The sequence below is a fragment of the Triplophysa rosa genome, linkage group LG24, assembly GCF_024868665.1.
Source record: "Triplophysa rosa linkage group LG24, Trosa_1v2, whole genome shotgun sequence".
Classification (NCBI taxonomy): Eukaryota; Metazoa; Chordata; class Actinopteri; order Cypriniformes; family Nemacheilidae; genus Triplophysa; species Triplophysa rosa.
The window spans coordinates 13,905,806-13,924,821 of NC_079913.1; the positions used below are offsets into that span (position 1 = coordinate 13,905,806).

Below are 19,016 nucleotides of genomic sequence, written 5' to 3' on the forward strand. Positions count from 1 at the left end.
TTACTTTAATGTGAAGTTGGGAACTCCTTTGACACTGGCCTCTCCAAACAAACAGGTTCCTTGAACACTCCCGTCTCGTCAGAGTATTTAACTTTGGAAAAATAACATGCATGACCTTTAATGTTCATTTGAGCGACTAGTCTGAAGCGAGTGTGATTTATTTTGCAGAAAATACCTGATGAGAACAGGAGGCGTATACTTTGCTAGGTCGGCACGGGCTAAATGGCAGTCATTGGAGCGTCGTATTAGTGACATCATCATGCAGAGGTTGACCATCTCTAACATGGAGACCGATATGAATCGCCTGCTGAAGGTGACTGTTGATAATGAGTTTTAACTAGTTTTCAGACAGTATTCATATTTTAACACCACTCACTAAAATAAAAAAACTTTGCTGACCAATGACTGAGATATTATATATAATGTTTAAACATTGTTGAAAGCTTGATCCTGATTGGTTGACAGACGTTTAAAGATGTTGATTTTGATTTTTTTACTACTGAACATGTAAAGTAGTTGGTTTAACAGTTGCGTTTCCCTTTTGTCCTAACCAACTGCAGCTGTCAACAATATTGTGTAGTGCTGGTTAGCCCCGCCCACACCGAGATTGACTGACAGTGGATTTGTTGCTTTGCACAATATTTTACTGTCATTGAGGATCAAAAATTGCTTGATGCCATTACATTGCATCTAGTTAAAACATGCAGCTAATCTAAATTAAAAAAGCAAACCAAAAGGGTCAAATAGTTTTAAAGTTTAGGCCCAATCAATTGCTTTAAGTACATTGACAAATATTTCAATTATGTTTCCACAGCAACGTGAAGAGCTGACGAAGCGCAAAGAGAAGGTTATGAGAAAGAGGGATAAGATCACAAGTGAGGACACGGATGCCGACAGAACCGTCCTCTCTCTCACTGAAGAGATTGAGTCGCTGACTGCTAACATAGACTACATCAATGACAGCATCGCTGACTGCCAGGCCAACATCATGCAGATGGAAGAGGCCAAGGTGTGTAGAGATAACAGGCAATGTGCAGTAACATACCGTGCACATACTGTATTGTTGTTCATGATACGAAATACATTTTGTTTGATCCAATCAGTGGTTTAAAACTGTTCTATATGAATTGGTCAATATAGGAGGAAGGAGATACAATGGATGTTTCTGCTGTGATCAGCTCATGCACACTATCGGAGGCACGTGTCCTGCTCGACCACTTCCTATCAATGGCCATCAATAAGGTACTGTATAAAAGATCCGTAGATTTTAATTTGAATGAAAAGATATTGAAATACATTTACAATTTGGTGACTGTGTCAGTATCGGCATTTAAGCATAATACTTATGCATCGAATATCATAAAAACTGTATTGATTGGATTGTTTTTTTTATCGAATATAGAAAAATGTAGTAGTACCATTGTTTAATATCAGTCAAAATAAAGTATGCCCTTATATGTAAAATATGTAGTATTGTAAATAGAGCAGAATTCACAATTTATTTAACATTATGAATTTTTTTAATGATATTCATTATTACATTTTATTATACGGCTTGTTGGAATGCTTGATTCTGATTGGCCAGTCGCGACATTTGCAGTTTCGTTATTCCCAGATAACAACCTCTCAAAACGAATAACCCACAGTAACCCGGATGCAGCAAATCAGTTTAACAGGTTTTATTTTGACAAGTTAAATATAAATATGTCTTTTAATAACATATATGAAATTATATTTACAAATGATTAAACCAAATTGCCTGTTCGTGACATTTGAACGTCGTTTCTTACCTTAAAACCGAAAGTAATCGGCTTTTCATCATGGAAGGTCTGCGTTCGGTAAAAATGAGCTTATCAAATATTTCAAATTCACATTTCATGTCCAGTTTTTTCTCATGTGCCAAGTAGCCGTGTAATAAGCAGGATCATGTACAATCAGTCGGCTGTTATCGCGAAATAAGCCGGCTGCCTGTACATTATCCCTTACATATTATACTATACAGTTTTATATTATATTATATTATACAGTATTATATTATGTTATAAATGACAAGGTTTGATTTTTCCTCAGGATTTGATTGGATTGTGAAAAGCTGATATTGCATTTCGGTTTTATACTCTACTGCACATGATGTTGAAAAGATTGTAAAAGGCTTTTTCAAGTAAGACCAGGATTGCAAATACAATTTTGTTGCTTTATCATTCAAAACTATTCTCAGGGCTTACAAGCTGCGCAGAAGGAGTCCCAGATCAAAGTCATGGAGGGCCGTTTGAAACAGACGGAGATCAACAGCGCCACTCAGAACCAGCTGCTCTTCCACATGCTAAAAGAGAAAGCCGAACTCAACCCTGAGCTGGACGCTCTGCTCGGAAACGCTCTCCAAGGTCCGACATGCACTCGAACACGCGTTCATAATCCTGCATGGTTTTGCCTCATTATTTTGAAGTTTGATCTTAATTTGCTTTTGTCTTTTGTTGCCTGAATTCAAACAGAACTAGGTAACACGCCGTCGGGTAAGTAAAGGCCACTAGAGTTGTCCACCTGTGCATGTGTCTCCCGTAGACTAACCGCAGACAGTAACCGTAGCGTAGAGCTGCATGGTTCTCGACTAAACTCACCTGCGGACCTCACTCTTTACAGCACAACTGAAGTGTTGCATATAGAAGCACAATAGAAAGCTTTCAATGTAGACCCGTGGAAGACTTTGACATGTGTTTTGTTAGTGAGATCCAGTATTATTAAATAGGGCTGGGCTCGATATTGAGTACTATTTTATTCTTTTTTTTATCTTACACTTTATAAACATGGACCAAGTTCAGAAACACAGATAGAATTAGGAAATTCAGTTTATTACTATCAATATTCATTTTAATGAATCCGTTTTTTTATAGTGGTTTGCTTGTAACGTCCAAAACACACTACTTGACGCTATGCAAGATTGTTGTTGAGTTCCATAATGTGTCAGAACACAACTGAAAACAAACAAAATACAAGTTCATTATGCAAATACCGTATATCATTTTTAGCGGCTTTCCAAGCCCTACTATTAACTACAGTTACTCCTCAGGTGAAAAACATGCCGTCGGATTGTTCTGGTTGATATTGTGGCCTCTATGATTAGATTTGGAAAGGGACGTATTTACATTACATCTGAGATCCCCATATTGTCTCTACACCCCATGCATTTTCAGATGGTTGGTGGAAATGCGTTTGCAACCCTAACGCTGGCGTCCTGGCTTTTCCCCACCATGCAAAGCTCTTTTCTAGTTCTTTTGAATTCAGGATTGAATTGCAACACCATGATGCATGTCACTCGAATAACACTTGTTTACTGACATTAACAAGTTAAAAAAGAGAGCGCTGAAGTGTGTTTGTGTATGTCATTGTGTTTATTCAGAGAACGGTGATGACAGTAGCAGTGATGAATCATCTCAGACGCCGACTACAGAGAAAAGGCAAGTCTTGATGTTCTTTCATCTACAAACCACACCTAATTGATTTGATTGCTGGTCGTGTCAGTTCATTGCAAAAAATGGTTGCATTATCAAATTATTTATTTTATTCAATTTTAATATTGAATAACATGTTAGCACCAAAGAGTTATTTTACTCCTAAATTGGATCTATTTACTTTAAAGGGGTCATATGAGATGGCTAAAACGAATATTATCATTTGTTTTAGATGTAATGCAATGTGTATACACGATTTAAGGTTCAAAAATGCTGTATTTTACACATACCGTGCATGTATGTATCTCCTCTTTGCCCCGCCTCTCCGAAACGCGCAGATTTTTTACAAAGCTCATCGCTCTGAAAAGCGAGGTGTGCTATGATTGGCCAGTTAACCAGTGTGTAGTGATTGGTCGAATACTGAAAACGTGTGACGGAAATGTAACGCCTCTTACCATATTTGTAACATCAGGTTCCAAAGCAAATGTACTGACAGGTACGTCCACCTTACTTGCGTATACATTTGGGCGGTCTCAGTCAGACATAGATTTGTGGGGGTGTGGTTACACGAGGCGTTTTAAACAGGTCTGGTTGAGCATTTGTTTTAGATAGAATGCATCTTTTGTTCCGACACTTTAATTTTTGCAATTTTATGTGTCTAATGCATGCATGGGCAACTTATAACACCAAAGACACAGAAAAACACGTTTTCGCAGCATATGACCCCTTTAAGGGGCAGTTCACCCAAAAATAAAAATTCTGTCAACATTTACTCACCCTCAAGTTGTTCCAAATCTGTATAACTATCTTTGTTCTGATGATATTTGGAAGAATGCTTGTAACCAAACAGTTCTCTGCCACCATTGACTACCATATTAGGAAAAACTACAATGGTTGACAAAAGTGCCCTAGAACTGTTTGCATTCATCTAAATATCTTCTTTCATGTTCAACAGAACAAAGCGATCTTCAAAGAAATGTTTTTTGGTCAGCTGTTCCTTAAATTAGTTTTTTTCTGATAAATTTTTTTTAAAATAAAATGTAATTTTCCTATTTTCCATCATTTGTTTTCTTCCTTATTTTATCTTGTTTTTTTTTTTTCGTTTATATTCTGTTTGTTCTATAATTTACATTCTGTAAAACTGCTTTGCAACAATGCAGAATCTGATAACAGAATATTTATTTTGTCTCTTCTAGTTCTTTGGCTTCAGATCTCATGAAGCTTTGTGGAGAAACCAAAGTCAGGAGTAAGGTAAAACAAACCGATTTCTACACGTTACCCCATGAATTCATGACTTTTGTGACTTTTATTGAGTGCCTGTTAGTTTTGAGGGCATCTGTATATTAGTGAATTACTAAAAAATAAGAAAATAAAGTTAACTAAAATATACACATCCTTCTCTGCCATGAAAATAGGCCAAACATATTAATAACATCTGCTTAAATGTTTAGCCAAGCAGATGCTCGATATAACAAATGCTTCTCATGCCAGTGACTATGAACAGCTTGTAGGAAATCTTTGTCCAAACCCGAACTTGACTCTAACCTGTTTCAAATCTTATTCCAAACGCCAAGATAGAAAAAACTACATTTGTAAAACCAGTCCATAGGTCTTTAAAGTAGTCTGTTTTGTATAACCCTTACTATCTCCCAATCTTGTATTACCTTTCTTGCTAGTTCATATACACAATTTCTACATGATGATTTCATGTTTTTTAAATTAACCTATCAAAGTCTTTAGTTTGATATTTTCTTCTTTTGCCTACCACAGTATCCACAGTTTAAAAAATGGATGATAATAATAAGCATTTAATAAATGGTCATTATTTAAAAAATACAGTAAGTAAAGCACTTATTGTTCTTTTAAATGCATAATGGATTTAGGCTCGTAGAAGAACAACAACTCAAATGGAGCTGCTGTACGCCAACACTGGAGACCCTGATGTCCCACCAGAGGATTTCTCTTCCCCCCTGCTTCCTGTAGTGGGTCCAGACAGTCATAAGGATCCTGCAGCCCACTTAAAAGACAGAGACACAATAAGCTTAACATCCAAAACAAATGCTGCGTAAGTCTGGTTAACAAATTTTCAGTCGTGCCAAGAAAATATGGACACATAAAAGAATTATTAATATTTACTCATCCTCTTGTTGTCTAAACCTTTTTGCTTTGAATACGAAACTCGTGTCCTCAGCAAAATACTCACTTAACTAGAACTAACTTAACCGTCAGTATTTCTGGGGATTTTAATCCAGAGTTGCTTTTTATAGTGCCAGATCTCCTACGGCAACAGAAAGGAGGTCTCTGGATCGCTCGCCTGTCACCCGCAGGAGAGCTCAGGAGAAAAGCCAAAACCCTGCAGACAGAACCAGAACCCAGGACAAACAGTAAGAATTATTTTTCGTATTGGTAATTCAATGCTAAATTCTAAACAAAAAGTTGGACTTTATTACTTAAAGCCTGGTTCAGATTACAGGAGTTTTAATATCCTGACCGATTATAAAATCTGGTTGCAGCACACACATAAGGAGAATCTTGATAGATTCTCTTATTTAAAATCTTAACCATGCTCAAACAAAATATTTGACATTTCTGTCACATCACACACTACAAGATCATTTTAAGATTATCGTACCAGAGGACAACGCGTATCATGTGATTTCACCAGAAAGCAGATGTAAATAATGTGATGTCATGGGGACATCTAGTGGCAGTATGGCGTTATGTCAACTAGTGGTCATGCAGGGATGATTTGTTTCTGGTAGCTGTTAAATAAAGTTGTGTTTCACTATGTAAAATACAGAACACAATGGACATTGCGAAGCGACAACTTTAAGGACACATTACAGAGGTATTTGTTATGTTGACACATTTCAACAAGCTGTTGAAATCTGTACATCTCTGCTATCCAACGCAATGCGTTTACATTATTACTGTCCTGTCAGTCACTCCGTCATGTAGCAGCCCTGTCTCTCATTGGTTGTTGTGAAAGTACCAACGTCATCATTACGATTTAAAATCCTAAATATTAAACATGTTTGATATGATCGGGGCCATCCCGATTTTCTCAGAGCAGATCGGGAGGTGTAAAATTTGATCTGTGAATGCCTCACATTACGTGATAATCTGGACCGAACATCTGACCCGATCGAGGTCATGGACACGATTTTTTCAAAGATTCTCAAGAGGGTAAAATCTGTCCGAGAATCCTGTAATTTGAGCCAGGAATAAGTAGAAGCCCTAAGTATGACATTTCAGTGCACAACTCATACCGCAATGTTTGTACTAAAACATTAATGATATTTAAAATGGTGCCGCTTTTTGAGGATAGGTGTGATTGTACAGTATTTTTGTGACTTTTTTGTCATCTTTGATCATGTTTCTGCATAGTGGACAATAAACCAGGCAAAAGAATCATACACTTTCATTAAAGTAGGGACTTGCATATACTATCATGTAGAAACTATATCTAGAGACCAGAATATCATCAGGATTTGGTAATGAGCTCTTCAGACTTGAAAATAACCATATAACAACATTTAAGCATCAACCTAAAATGCATAACACGCTCCAACACACACGCTTAGAATTTAAACTTGTTGTGCTTCACACAATATCCACCAGGTGGTGCATTGAATCACATACAGCAAAATACAGTACAAACTTATGTACTGCACATCCCAACCAGTTAAGATGTACAATCATTTAACTGTATGTTATTCGTTTTTGGTCGCTGTCTTTTCAAAGTAAAAACTATGTTGGCATTTGCATTCTTGGGAAAAAAACAGCAATGGAGACAAATACGATTTTTAAGGATAGCGCTGCCGTGTGTGTTGGCCCAAAGCCCTATTTGACTGCCAACATTCTTTTTAGCGTTACCATCAGTCTCCCTGCCATCAGGCTACACAAGAAATGGGTCAATGGCAGATCTGCATCACACTGCGGGCACATGGGTGATGCTAATTTAGGCTTCCTATAATGAAAATATATTTCTAATTACAGGAGTTGAACAAAACAGTGTGAACACTGGGGAAATAAGGTTCAAAAGATTCACACGTTTTCATCAAGAAATGTTGTACTATTTGTCTGTGAGAATATCTTTTAGCTGTTTCAGACATAACTGCTTGCATGAAGTAGTCAACATATTATGCAAATAATTGAACACGTTTAGTTGATTGACAGCCATTATTTTTGCTTGATTAATTTGGATAGTGTATCAGTATTGTGTGTGTGTGTGTGTGTGTGTGTGTGTGTGTGTCTTTGATCCAGAAGCGCATTAAACCCAGTTCAAGCAGCCCGGTCCAGTCGAACAGCCAAACTACAATGCGCGCACGTGGCCGAGGGTCATACTAAAGCCCTGTTGTGTGTGGACTCGACTGATGATCTTCTCTTCACTGGTTCAAAGGGTCAGACATTCAACTTCATGACATTTTTAAGAGATAGTAACAGCGCAGCAAATCTTATTTGCTTTAAGGGATGACAGAGAATCATGCAAATCATGTCATGGGAAGCCGGTTACAACAGTGTTATGAAGTAAAGTATAAGTACACTGTTAAAACACTGTGTTAAAGGGATCATTTGCCCACAAATAAAAATTCAGTCATCATTTTTTCACGCAGTATAGGACTCTTTCTTCTGTGGAAGACAAAAGACGACGTTTTGAGAAATGTCTCGGGGGTATTGTGTCCATACAATGGAAGTCAATGGGGGCCCGATGTTGTTTGGTTACCAGCATTCTTCAAAATATCTTCTTTTGTGTTCAACAAAGAAACAAAGAACAACGATAGTCATAAAGGTTTGGAATGACATGATGGTGAGTAAATGATGACAGAATTTTCATTTTCGTGAACTATCCCTTTAACAAATGCTATGTTAACACAACTTAGTATGGCAATTCTATACGGTTCTATTACTGGATATACTGTACTGTACATGTATTTGTGCTCTATTCACTTTCATTTAAACTAGAAATATTTATAAGAACAGTAAACAGCGAATTAATCTTAAATCTTACCCTCCAAACTGGTATGTTTTTAACTCTCTGGAACACATAGAGAAATTCAGCAGAATGTCCAGTGTGCTTTTTATAGTGGAGATGTGACATTTAAGTGAACCCTAAAATTGGTCCATGTTATTCATTTTCCACATATTCCACAGCTTTGTTTTATTAAAATATTATGGATAAATATACAGTATACAGTACTCATTATGTGAATGGTCTTTTTATTTTAGATCGCACATGTAAAGTGTGGAACCTAGTAACGGGTCAGGAGATCATGTCTCTTGGCGATCACCCTAGCAGTGTGGTGTCAGTCCGATACTGTTCCAGCCTGGTTTTCAGTGTCTCCACTGCCTACATCAAAGTGTGGGACATCCGGGACTCTGCCAAATGCATCCGCACCCTCATGTGAGTTATACTGCTGGTGTTCCAGTTACTAAAGCCTAAATCTGGAGTTTTTGAATTGTTCTCGATGATCACTTATAGCCCTCCATCTCTGTCCTTCAGTTCATCCGGACAGGTGTCTCAAGGTGACACATGTGCTTCTATGAGCAGCAGTTCTGTTGGCATCCCACCGGGAGAAAACCAGATCAACCAGATCGCCTTGAATCCCTCTGGAACGTTCCTGTATGCTGCATCAGGCAACACAGTCAGAATGTGGGACTTAAGGAGGTACTATGACTTTCTAAAGATAATGAAAACACTATTTTTATAAAGTTTCCCTAATGCATTTTAAGGTCTTTTCATTGACTATCACTGACCCCCAAAAAAATGTATTATGATATTTTTAACAAAGTTAAACCAAATGAACCAAAATGTGTTTTTTGAGCAAAGATTTTAAAGACCTGATAACCGTTAAAAATAAGTTACATGCATGCTTGCGTTATTTTATGTTAACAAAAGTTGACTAACTGGGCGATACATTAAAATGACAGAAAAATTCATTTGAATTACTATCACCGTATACTATCCAGTTTTTGTTCAGCTGTTGCTCTGCCAAATAGCGCCTCCTGTGGCAACAGAATGCAATGCCCTTTGATGTGTTTCGGAAGATTTTTGCAGAAATAGTTTCACTAAAGGCCATTGTTTGGATATTTTCGGAGTCTCCAGTTATACATTTTCATGTTATTAAATTCTGTCTTCAGGTTTGTTTCCACTGGTAAACTGACGGGACACCTGGGAGCAGTAATGTGCCTTACGGTAGACCAGATGGGAAAGGGTCAAGATATGGTCATCACAGGCTCAAAAGATCATACTGTAAAAGTACGTTCAGACATTCTGAAACACTGTTTGTGAACTAACACAGATGCCTCTTGGGTCTTAATTGCGTATGCTGATTTCCATATGATAATTTTCACCTTTCGGTCACAGCTCACGCACAATTTCACAAGCTGTTGCGGCTCATTTGTGGTTGCCTGAACACAAATAATAGTTTAAACCATTAATATGCCTCCAATGTGCAACCAGGATCATTAAACACAGTGTGAAAGAACATGCTTTTGGACTGTTAGACTATGTGATGAGTCTCTAAGTCATTTTGTTTGTGTTGCAGATTTTTGATGTGGTGGAAGGTGCTCAGGGGAGCATCGGTGCCACACACTACTTTGATTCGGCCCATCAGGACGGCCTGGAGGCTCTGGCAATACAAAGCGATTCTCTGTTTACCGCTGCCAGAGACTGCTGCATTAAGAAATGGGATTTGACCAGCAAACAGCTGCAAGTGGTAAGAACTGAGGGAAGGAAGGGTATCTTTGCTGACCTATAGCAAACACTATCGATCAGTTTCAAACCCTAGTGGGGTCCTGTCTGTGCAGCATTTTTTGGGCATAATAGGTATGTTGCCAATAAGGAGGCTTTTCTTAAAGAAACAGTATCCCCAAAAATGAAAATGAATTTACTCACACTCATGTTGTTTCAAACCTTTATAAATTTCTTTGATCTGTTGAACACGCCATAGACTACTATAGTAGACTTCTATAGTATAGAAGTCAGTTGTACTTCAGAACTGTTTGGTTACAACCATTCTTTTAAATATCCTCTTTTGTGTTCAGTGGAACAAAGAAATTCATACATGTTGGACACAACTTGAGGCTTGAGGCTTCATTTTTGGGTGAACCATCAGTTTAATATTATGTATAAAAAACTAAACATTTTGTGGGTAAGGCCGTCCAAGAATACATTCCGTCAGACTTATCAAAGCTCATCAGATTGATAGAAAATAGTTTGTTCTAGACCAATGTATCTCAAACTGAAAATATTTAGAACCCATCCTTTTCCCACCATCTTGCACCCACACATGATGTAAGACACAATACGTCTTTTGCTTACAATCTCCTATTGGATTTATTTTGAAACAGTGTAATTAATAAAGTACTGCAACTTCAATGTGTGACATTTTAACTAAAACAAATAAGAAATTAGTCAGAGTGGAAGCATTTAAAGTGCAGGATGACACATCCACTGTAAATCTTAGCTGCGTAGATGCAAATTCACACTGATCGGTAAACACCTACACAGTTTTTGCAGTTCTGTTTGCACTGTTCAAAAAAATGTGGAACATAAGATAAAGTAGCATTTATACATTCAATAATTTGCTGTCTTTATGTTGAGCTTAAAGGGTCATGAATCCCCCATTATCAGCTATAGTCTACCTTACTGTCGTTTGGCAAAAATAGTGCAAAAAAGCTCAAAATTAACTAGTTTCCATCTAAATAAATGTTGTTTAGTGTTTTGTAACGCTTTAATGCCGTGTTCACACTTGACTTCTTTTTTGATAAGAAAATGTTGACAATGATGCTTTTTTGGTAAAAAAAAAAATGCTTGCAGCGTTGTGGTTACAAATAGCAGCCAGCAATGTTCGAAGATAGCATTTGTGCACGAAGGCAGCTTAGCGAGACAGGCTTCATAGGCAGCGTAACGGAAGTCTATTTGAATTATAAACAGAGAGCGTCTTTGCAAGAACCAGTCACATATTTAAAAACTACAATACTAATTTCTTGCTGGAAATGCAATCAGAAGTTATTGAAAGTGAAAATTAAACTTACATTTATTAATTAACTATGCTCCAACGGGCGTTTCGGCTGCCATTTTATTTTTTCGAGCTTGAGCCTTCTCGACCAATCACGTTCCTCGCATGTTGTTATGGAAACGATAAGTCTCTGTCATTGGTTAGCTTTGAAAAAGGTGCTTGAAGTAGGGCGTTTTATATATTCGTACTCACAAATATATTCCAATTAGTTTCATAAAAAGCTGACACGAAGAAGCACTTTATTTGTAAACTAATGAAACCAAAAGTAATGAAAGTTACATAAGTGATTTATGTAAGCATTTATGTCTACTTCAATAAGATATATATTTTCTGCTTAATGCCAACATGACAAACTTGAAATGAATCAAGGATAGTGACATTTTCTTACAATCCAGCATAGTATTTATTTCAGTTAGGTTTCATCAATGTACATGGCAGTCTTGTATAAAGTACTTGAAAGCAATACTTGAGTAAAAGTACAAGTATCTTACCAAAAAATGACTTTGGTAGAAGTTAAAGTCACCCTTTAAAATATTACTTGAGTAAAAGTCTTAAAGTACCTGACATTTAGTATACTTAAGTATCAAAAGTAATTGTCTGATATAACATGTACTTAAGTATTAAAAGTAAAAGTAAAGGTATTTAAAAAAAAGTGAACGGTTAGAATTTTGAGGTAATTAAATCAAAGCAAATCTCAAGTTCAACAAAATGCACGGTGCTTTTGAAGATGTGAGTAATCCTGAAGGCTCCTCTGTAACCTGCCATTAATTAGCCTAATGTGGTCTAAAAAAAATCCCTCCACCGGTGTAACGCTAATTTACCTAGGAAATATTCGGCCGCCACTTAGGCTATACCAGAAACCGTTATTAACCATTTCAGTATTATGTGTTGAATTAATTCGGAGGGAAAATCATTGGTGTTGTTAAATATCTGCACATTGGCTAATCAGAAAAGTTAACTAGCACACGTTAGCCTGGCCATCACGTTAGCCAGATATCTGAACAGGCTTATGATAACTAATTCATGTTAAATAACGTGAATTGAATGAAAATTAATTTAACCTACCTCGATGTGCTTCTTCAGGTTGGACGGGGAGTTTTTTAATGCCAATATTTCAGTGACTCTCGGTAGGCATACCGGGTTTCCATCCAAAGTTGCGAATTTAGCTTATGCGCAAAATTGGAAAATCGCATAAAACATTTGCCGTTTCCATCCAACTAGTCAACCTAATAAACTGGCACTAAATATCAGTAAGAGAAGCCACTGAATATAATAGTTTTGATATACTTGCGCAAGCAGACGATTAGGAAACTCAATAAATGCGGTGCTTTTGTGGATGCCTGCTGTTCGGGAAACACAGTCGTGACAGTTCTAAGAGGCAATTACAAAAATACTTGACGACTTTGCTCAGGCGTTTAAGAATGACCATCACAACATTTCTGATGCTGTGTCACAAGATCATTACTCTGGTTAGTCAGGTTACGCAGTCTCATAGTGCAGTTACATGACTTTTTGGAGGAATTTATTCAGCAAATGCGTTTCCATCTCCCATTATTCGCATTAACCCTTTTTCGCAAAAATGAAAAACCACCTCAAGCGAGCGTAAAAACCTTTTTGCGAATTAAGGTTTTTTAATTAGAAATTTGGCATTTCCATCACTCGTTTCTGATGTGAAACTTCAAAATGCGAATAAAACCAGAGTAATGGAAACCCACACTTAATCCGGTAGGAAGAATTTTTCACTCCAATGTACGAAAATATTTCTTGCAAATACGTTATCTTCGTCACCACCACGGAGTTCACCAAGTTCGTCACTGTAGTCGAGATGCTCGTCATCTGCTACCGGAGTGGTAACGTTAGCAGCAGAGCCTGCAGCAGGTGCTTCCATAATGGCATCAATAATGTGACATGCCCGGACAAGCAGGACTTCTTCTTCTTCGTGCTTGGCGGTTGACATGACAACAAACAGGCATTACGTCACCAACTCAAATTTCTTCTGAAAATTCTTTCATTTGTAGTAACGAGTAACGAAGATGGTTAGGAGAAATGTATCGGAGTAAAAGTACACATTTTATTTAGGAAATGTAGTGGAGTAAAAGTGAAAGTTGTCAGAAATATAAATAACGAAGTAAAGTACATATATGTGAGAATTCTACTTAAGTACAGTAACGAAGTATTTGTACTTCGTTACATTACAACACTGGTACATGGCATACAGAAAATCTTGCAGTAATATATGTATATTAATATGATATACTGTCTTCATTTTGTTTTATTTATTAATCTATTACTATTATAGTTTTAAATTAAAATGTATGTAAAACTGCTTTGCAACAATGACAAGTGCTATAAAATAATATTGACTCGACTTGAAATATAGTAACCATGTTTTTGGAAGATTGCCATTTGCATTACCAAAATTTTACTAGAAACATTATGGATTAATGCATTAGCTAAGATAAACTAACAATGAGTATACTTTCCTGCACATTTCTTGATCTATTTTTTAAATCAAAAGTTGTAACTGTTAACATTAGTCAATTCGCAATAAACTAACATGAACAACTATACTGGCATTAACTAAAGCGCAATGCTAATTAACTCAATGCTAGTTTATGGTAGCTAACCCTGTTTAAAAAAAACAGCATATGCTGGTTTGGTATGTTTTGATGCTGGTTTGCTGGTTTGTGCTGGTTTAAGCTGGTCATGTGCTGGTCCATAGCCGGTCATGTGCTGGTTTAAGCTGGTCATGTGCTGGTCCATAGCTGGTCATGTGCTGGTTTAAGCTGGTCATGTGCTGGTTTAAGCTGGTCTTTAGCTGGTCATGTGCTGGTCCATAGCTGGTCCATAGCTGATCATGTGCTGGTTTAAGATGGCCCTTAGCTGGTCATGTGCTGGTTTAAGCTGGTCATGTGCTGGTCCATAGCTGGTCATGTGCTGGTCCATAGCTGGTCATGTGCTGGTCCTTAGCTGGTTTAAGCTGGTCATGTGCTGGTCCATAGCCGGTCATGTGCTGGTCCATAGCCAGGCATGTGCTGGTCCATAGCCGGTCATGTGCTGGTCTAAGCTGGTCATGTTCTGGTCCATAGCTGGTCATGTGCTGGTTTAAGCTGGCCCTTAGCTGGTCATGTGCTGGTTTAAGCTGGTCCATAGCTGGTCATGTGTTGGTCCATAGCTGGTCATGTGCTGGTCCATAGCTGGTCATGTGCTGGTTTAAGCTGGTCATGTGCTGGTCCATAGCCGGTCATGTGCTGGTCCATAGCCAGGCATGTGCTGGTCCATAGCCGGTCATGTGCTGGTCTAAGCTGGTCATGTTCTGGTCCATAGCTGGTCATGTGCTGGTCTATAGCTGGTCTTTAGCTGGTCATGTGCTGGTTTAAGCTCGTCCTTAGCTGGTCATGTGCTGGTTTAAGCTGGTCCTTAGCTGGTCATGTGCTGGTTTAAGCTGGACCTTAGCTGGTCATGTGCTGGTCCATAGCTGGTCATGTGCTGGTCCATAGCTGGTCATGTGCTGATCCATAGCTGGTCAAACCAGCATCAAAACATACCTAACTGAGCATATACTGTTTTTTTTCAACAGGGAATGAATTTACTATGGTAACAAAAACAACCATTTATATGTTTTTTCTATCATTTAGCAGGTAGATCAGGCTCATTCTGACCTGGTCAATGGTCTGGCCATAGTGCCGGGCTCCAGCGCTGTTATGAGCAGTTGCAGGGGCGGACTGCTCAAGTTCTGGCACTCAGACACGCTCAGAGCCCTGGGAGAAATAAGGGCTCATGACAGCGCCATCAATGACATCTGCACTAACAGCAGTCATCTCTTCACCGTCTCAGAGTGAGTGACACAGTTCTTTCACAAGAACACACCAGTGTGAAGTAAGCTTTTGTAAGAAGCAGAGTGAGCATTAAAATGTAATAATCTCTCTTTCTCTCTCTTTTTTTTAGTGACCGGACAGTAAAGATCTGGCAGGTGAAAGGATCTTTAGAGGAGGGCCTTCAGTGACCACATCATAGATGAACAAGACGTTCACAGTGAACTTTTTGGCTTCCTCCGAGTTTCCTCTTATCCGTGACACACCTCTTTTCTGAAACTCTGCTCCCATTCCTGGAAGCCCAATTATTGTATCTGCTCCAGAGATCTTCCTGCTGTATATTTTCTAAACTGCAGTGTTAAAGTGCCCTGTTCATATTTATGTTTAGCCTATAGATGTTGCTGACCATCATAGGAGATACTGTAGGTCAATGTGTGTGTTTGTTTAAGTGGCACAGTCCTAAAGCTGGGCTTTAGGCATCACAGACTGCCACGTGAGCAGTGCATTTGAGAAGCACATGTGTTTGTAAATGTAAGGACTGGACTAAACTGATTTGCTCCTAAGTTATTCAATAATATTGATGTCCATTATTTTTTTCGATGTTTGTTGACCAAAGTTACTTAATTGTGTGGATCTCTACACTTGAACTATGACACGTCACAAATCTTGATGCAACTGTATCGTAGTCTTAACTGCTGGAATGGTACAAAGATATTTGCACCAGCGTCTCTGTCCTCTGTTTTACTTTTCATAAAGCCTGAACTGTACATCTGTTTTTCTGGTTCAAACCTTCGGGTAAGCTGTACAATTTCTTCTAATGTCGGGTAGTTATTATGAATGTCAGATGCAGTTGTAAAATAAACTACATCTGTCAAAATCATATTAGGTGTGTTCTCGTTGCATTCCAAGTTGAAGAAAATTGGGTTGTTCTGCAATGCGCTGACCCTAGAGAAGCATCAATAGGGGGCAGTGCATACACAATATACAGTGAACATGTAGTCTAGTGGTATTTGACATTCAGACTGCTCAAAATTTAGGGTTAATTTCAGCTATGTTTTCCATTTTGGAAAACGTCTTGGTTACGGATGTAACCTCGGTTCCCTGATGGAGGGAACGAGACGTTGTGTCGAACCGACAGAAAAGGGTTTGTCTTGAGAACCTATCATCTTCTGAGTATTTAGAAAAGGCCAATGAAAATTGGCGAATGAAATTTGCATGCCGGGCTCCTCCCCGGATGTCCGGGTATAAGAGGGAAGCCGGCGTGCTCATTCATTCACCTTTGGTCTGAGGAGCCTAAAGACCGCTGGGGTGGGTGGCCAGTGTTGTGGCATGAGGGACACAACGTCTCGTTCCCTCCATCAGGGAACTGAGGTTACATCCGTAACCAAGACGTTCCCTTTCTGTCGGTCTCTCGACGTTGTGTCGAACCGACAGAATGGGGTTCCTATGGAAATTATGACCCTCCAGTGGAGAGGAAGGGGGACCCAGAGCTTTCCACAAAAAGTTGGGAAGCCCCCTAACGCCAGCCGTTACGGGCGGAGGCCTAATTCTCTAAATGGCGAGAAGCTGCCCGGCACCGTACGGGCCACTGGGTAAGCATTATTCCCCCTGGGGGGAAAACGCTGCAGAGGCCACTACCTACCGTAGGGAGGAATTAGTGGAGACACCACATGGTCTCACCATCAGGGGAGAACTCATGGGAAGAAAGTGCGGACTGCAGGAGTTAACCGCAAGGTGGGAGTCCACCTGGGGAGGTCATGGGTTGCCAAGGTGGGAACCATTCATGAGGATACATCAGACGGAACAGCCCACGGAGGGGGGGTTACCACGTCTGGAGCACTAGGTCCGGTTAGAGCTATGTGGGAGATAACTCAACTGTTCCCCGGCCTAAGGGGGCAGGGCTGCTCTGCCCAGCCTGTCCCCTGGAAGGGTGCTTAGTGATGGATGGAATGCCTGTTCTTTACCCGAGGGGAAAGAAGTGAGGCGGGATCGCCACTGCTCCCCCCGGAGGGGGAAGGGCTTCCGCAGGCGTACGCCCTACCGGCTGCCGGTCCCACACCTTGCCAGGATGCGGGCTGACACCGGTTCCGCGCGTAGGTATTAGAACCTCACGGAGTTGTTGGGCATAGCCCAACCCGCAGCTCTGCAGATGTCTGCCAGAGAGGCGCCCTGAGCCAGTGCCCATGAGGGGTGTGCCTCACTCCCAACGGGCAGGGGCGAAATGAGATCGGTATGCCCTAACGAGGGCATCCACGATCCAGTGCGCCAGCCTCTGTTTGGAGACAGCCCTCCTGCTGACCTCCGAAACAGACAAAGAGCTGCTCAGAGCTTCTGGGCTCTGCGTGCGGTCCAAGCAGAGGCGCCGTGCGCGTACTGGACAAGCACGGATAGGTTGGGTCTTCCTCCCCGGTGGGGAGCGCCTGCAGGTTCACCACCTGGTCTCTCGGGAGAGTGGTGGGAACCTTGGGCACGTAGCCGGGGCGGGGTCTCAAGATAACGTGAGAATCCCGGCCCCGAGTTCTAGGCAATCTGTGGACACGGAGGGTGCTTGTAGATCCCCTACCCTCTTGGAGGTGAGCGCCATGCGGAAAGCCGTCTTTATCAAGACTGAGAAAGAGCGGCAACCCCGAGAGGCTCGAAGGGGGCGGGGCCTCTTGAGGCCCGCCACCTAGGTCGCAAGAGGGTACGGAGCGCGGGTAAGGTGGTCACCCTCTCGCGCCCCTTAGGAACCTAATGACCAGGTCGTGCTGTCCCAGAGGCTACCCAGCACTTGGGTCATGATGAGCGGCCGTAGCGGCTACATACATTCCCAGTGTGGAGGGGGAGAGGTTACTCCCCCGTCTCTCTTGAGGACGGGACAGCTCGTACCCGACCGAGCAACTCCGCGGGTCTTCTCGCCGAGAAGAGCACCAGGACGAGAAGAGGCGCCACCTATGGGCGTATAGCCGCCCAGTGGCCGAAGCCCTAGCCTGAGTGACGTCCCAACCGGACCGGGGGTGGGTCACTCAGGATCTCCTCGTCCCGTCCAGACATGGAGACCAGGTTTTGCCTGGGATGCCGTAACGTGCCCCTTCCCCTGGGGAAGCTGTCCGCCAGGGGGAGCGGCCAGGGGGGAGTTGTTGTCAGAGCCTCAGCTCCGAGAACCAAGTCCTGGTTAGGCCGAAGGGGCGTAACTAGTACCACTTGATGCTCCTCTTCCCTGGCCTTGCACAGGCCCTGTGCAATGAGGCTCACTGGGGGGAAGCGTACTTCCGCTTGTCCCGCGGCCAGCTGTGCGCAAGGGCATCCGTGCCGAGGGTACCTCGGACAGGGAGTACCCAAGCGGACAATGGGTGGAGTTCGGGGAGGCAACAGGACCACCTGTGCCTGGCCAAACTGCCCCCAAATGAGCCGGCTGCGCGGGGAGGGAGTCGCCACTCTCCGCAAGGCGTCAACTGACGAGAGAGCACATCGGCTGTCTGGTTCAGGACGCCTGGGATGTGTGTGGCTCGCAGGGAGCTGATCACCTGCTGACTCCAGAGGAGGAGGCGTCGGGCGAGTCATGTTAGCTGCTGTGAGTGAAGAATACGCCACAGCAGCTGTGCTGTCCGACCGGACCAGCACGTGCTTCCCTGCACGAGAGGAAGTCCCTCAATGCAAGTAGCACAACCCACAACTCTAGGCAGTTGAATGCCAACGCAGGCGGGGGCCCGTCCACCGCCCCGACACTGCTTGCCCGTTGCACACGG

At 41.1% G+C, this 19,016-nt stretch overlaps 1 protein-coding gene across 5 annotated transcripts in view; it reads left to right on the forward strand.

Annotated features, from left to right (window-relative positions):
- Window positions 1-16,170, forward strand: part of LOC130547656 (kinesin-like protein KIF21A) — a 64,409-nt gene extending 48,239 nt beyond the window's left edge. For 2 of the 5 annotated variants that reach the window (XM_057323786.1, XM_057323789.1), the window contains 16 exons: window positions 169-313; window positions 815-1,009; window positions 1,141-1,242; window positions 2,219-2,384; window positions 2,493-2,513; window positions 3,398-3,455; window positions 4,646-4,700; window positions 5,333-5,514; window positions 5,717-5,833; window positions 7,716-7,852; window positions 8,679-8,853; window positions 8,953-9,117; window positions 9,591-9,708; window positions 9,998-10,168; window positions 15,112-15,311; window positions 15,422-16,169. In XM_057323786.1, the coding sequence (XP_057179769.1) occupies window positions 169-313; window positions 815-1,009; window positions 1,141-1,242; window positions 2,219-2,384; window positions 2,493-2,513; window positions 3,398-3,455; window positions 4,646-4,700; window positions 5,333-5,514; window positions 5,717-5,833; window positions 7,716-7,852; window positions 8,679-8,853; window positions 8,953-9,117; window positions 9,591-9,708; window positions 9,998-10,168; window positions 15,112-15,311; window positions 15,422-15,479 (2,065 nt within the window). In that variant the 3' untranslated portion in view covers window positions 15,480-16,169. Of the gene's footprint in view, window positions 1-168; window positions 314-814; window positions 1,010-1,140; window positions 1,243-2,218; window positions 2,385-2,492; window positions 2,514-3,397; window positions 3,456-4,645; window positions 4,701-5,332; window positions 5,515-5,716; window positions 5,834-7,715; window positions 7,853-8,678; window positions 8,854-8,931; window positions 9,118-9,590; window positions 9,709-9,997; window positions 10,169-15,111; window positions 15,312-15,421 lie in introns of all 5 variants that reach the window. The other 3 variants (XM_057323784.1, XM_057323788.1, XM_057323787.1) reach the window with 3 other exon arrangements.
- The last annotated feature ends 2,846 nt before the right edge of the window (window positions 16,171-19,016 follow it).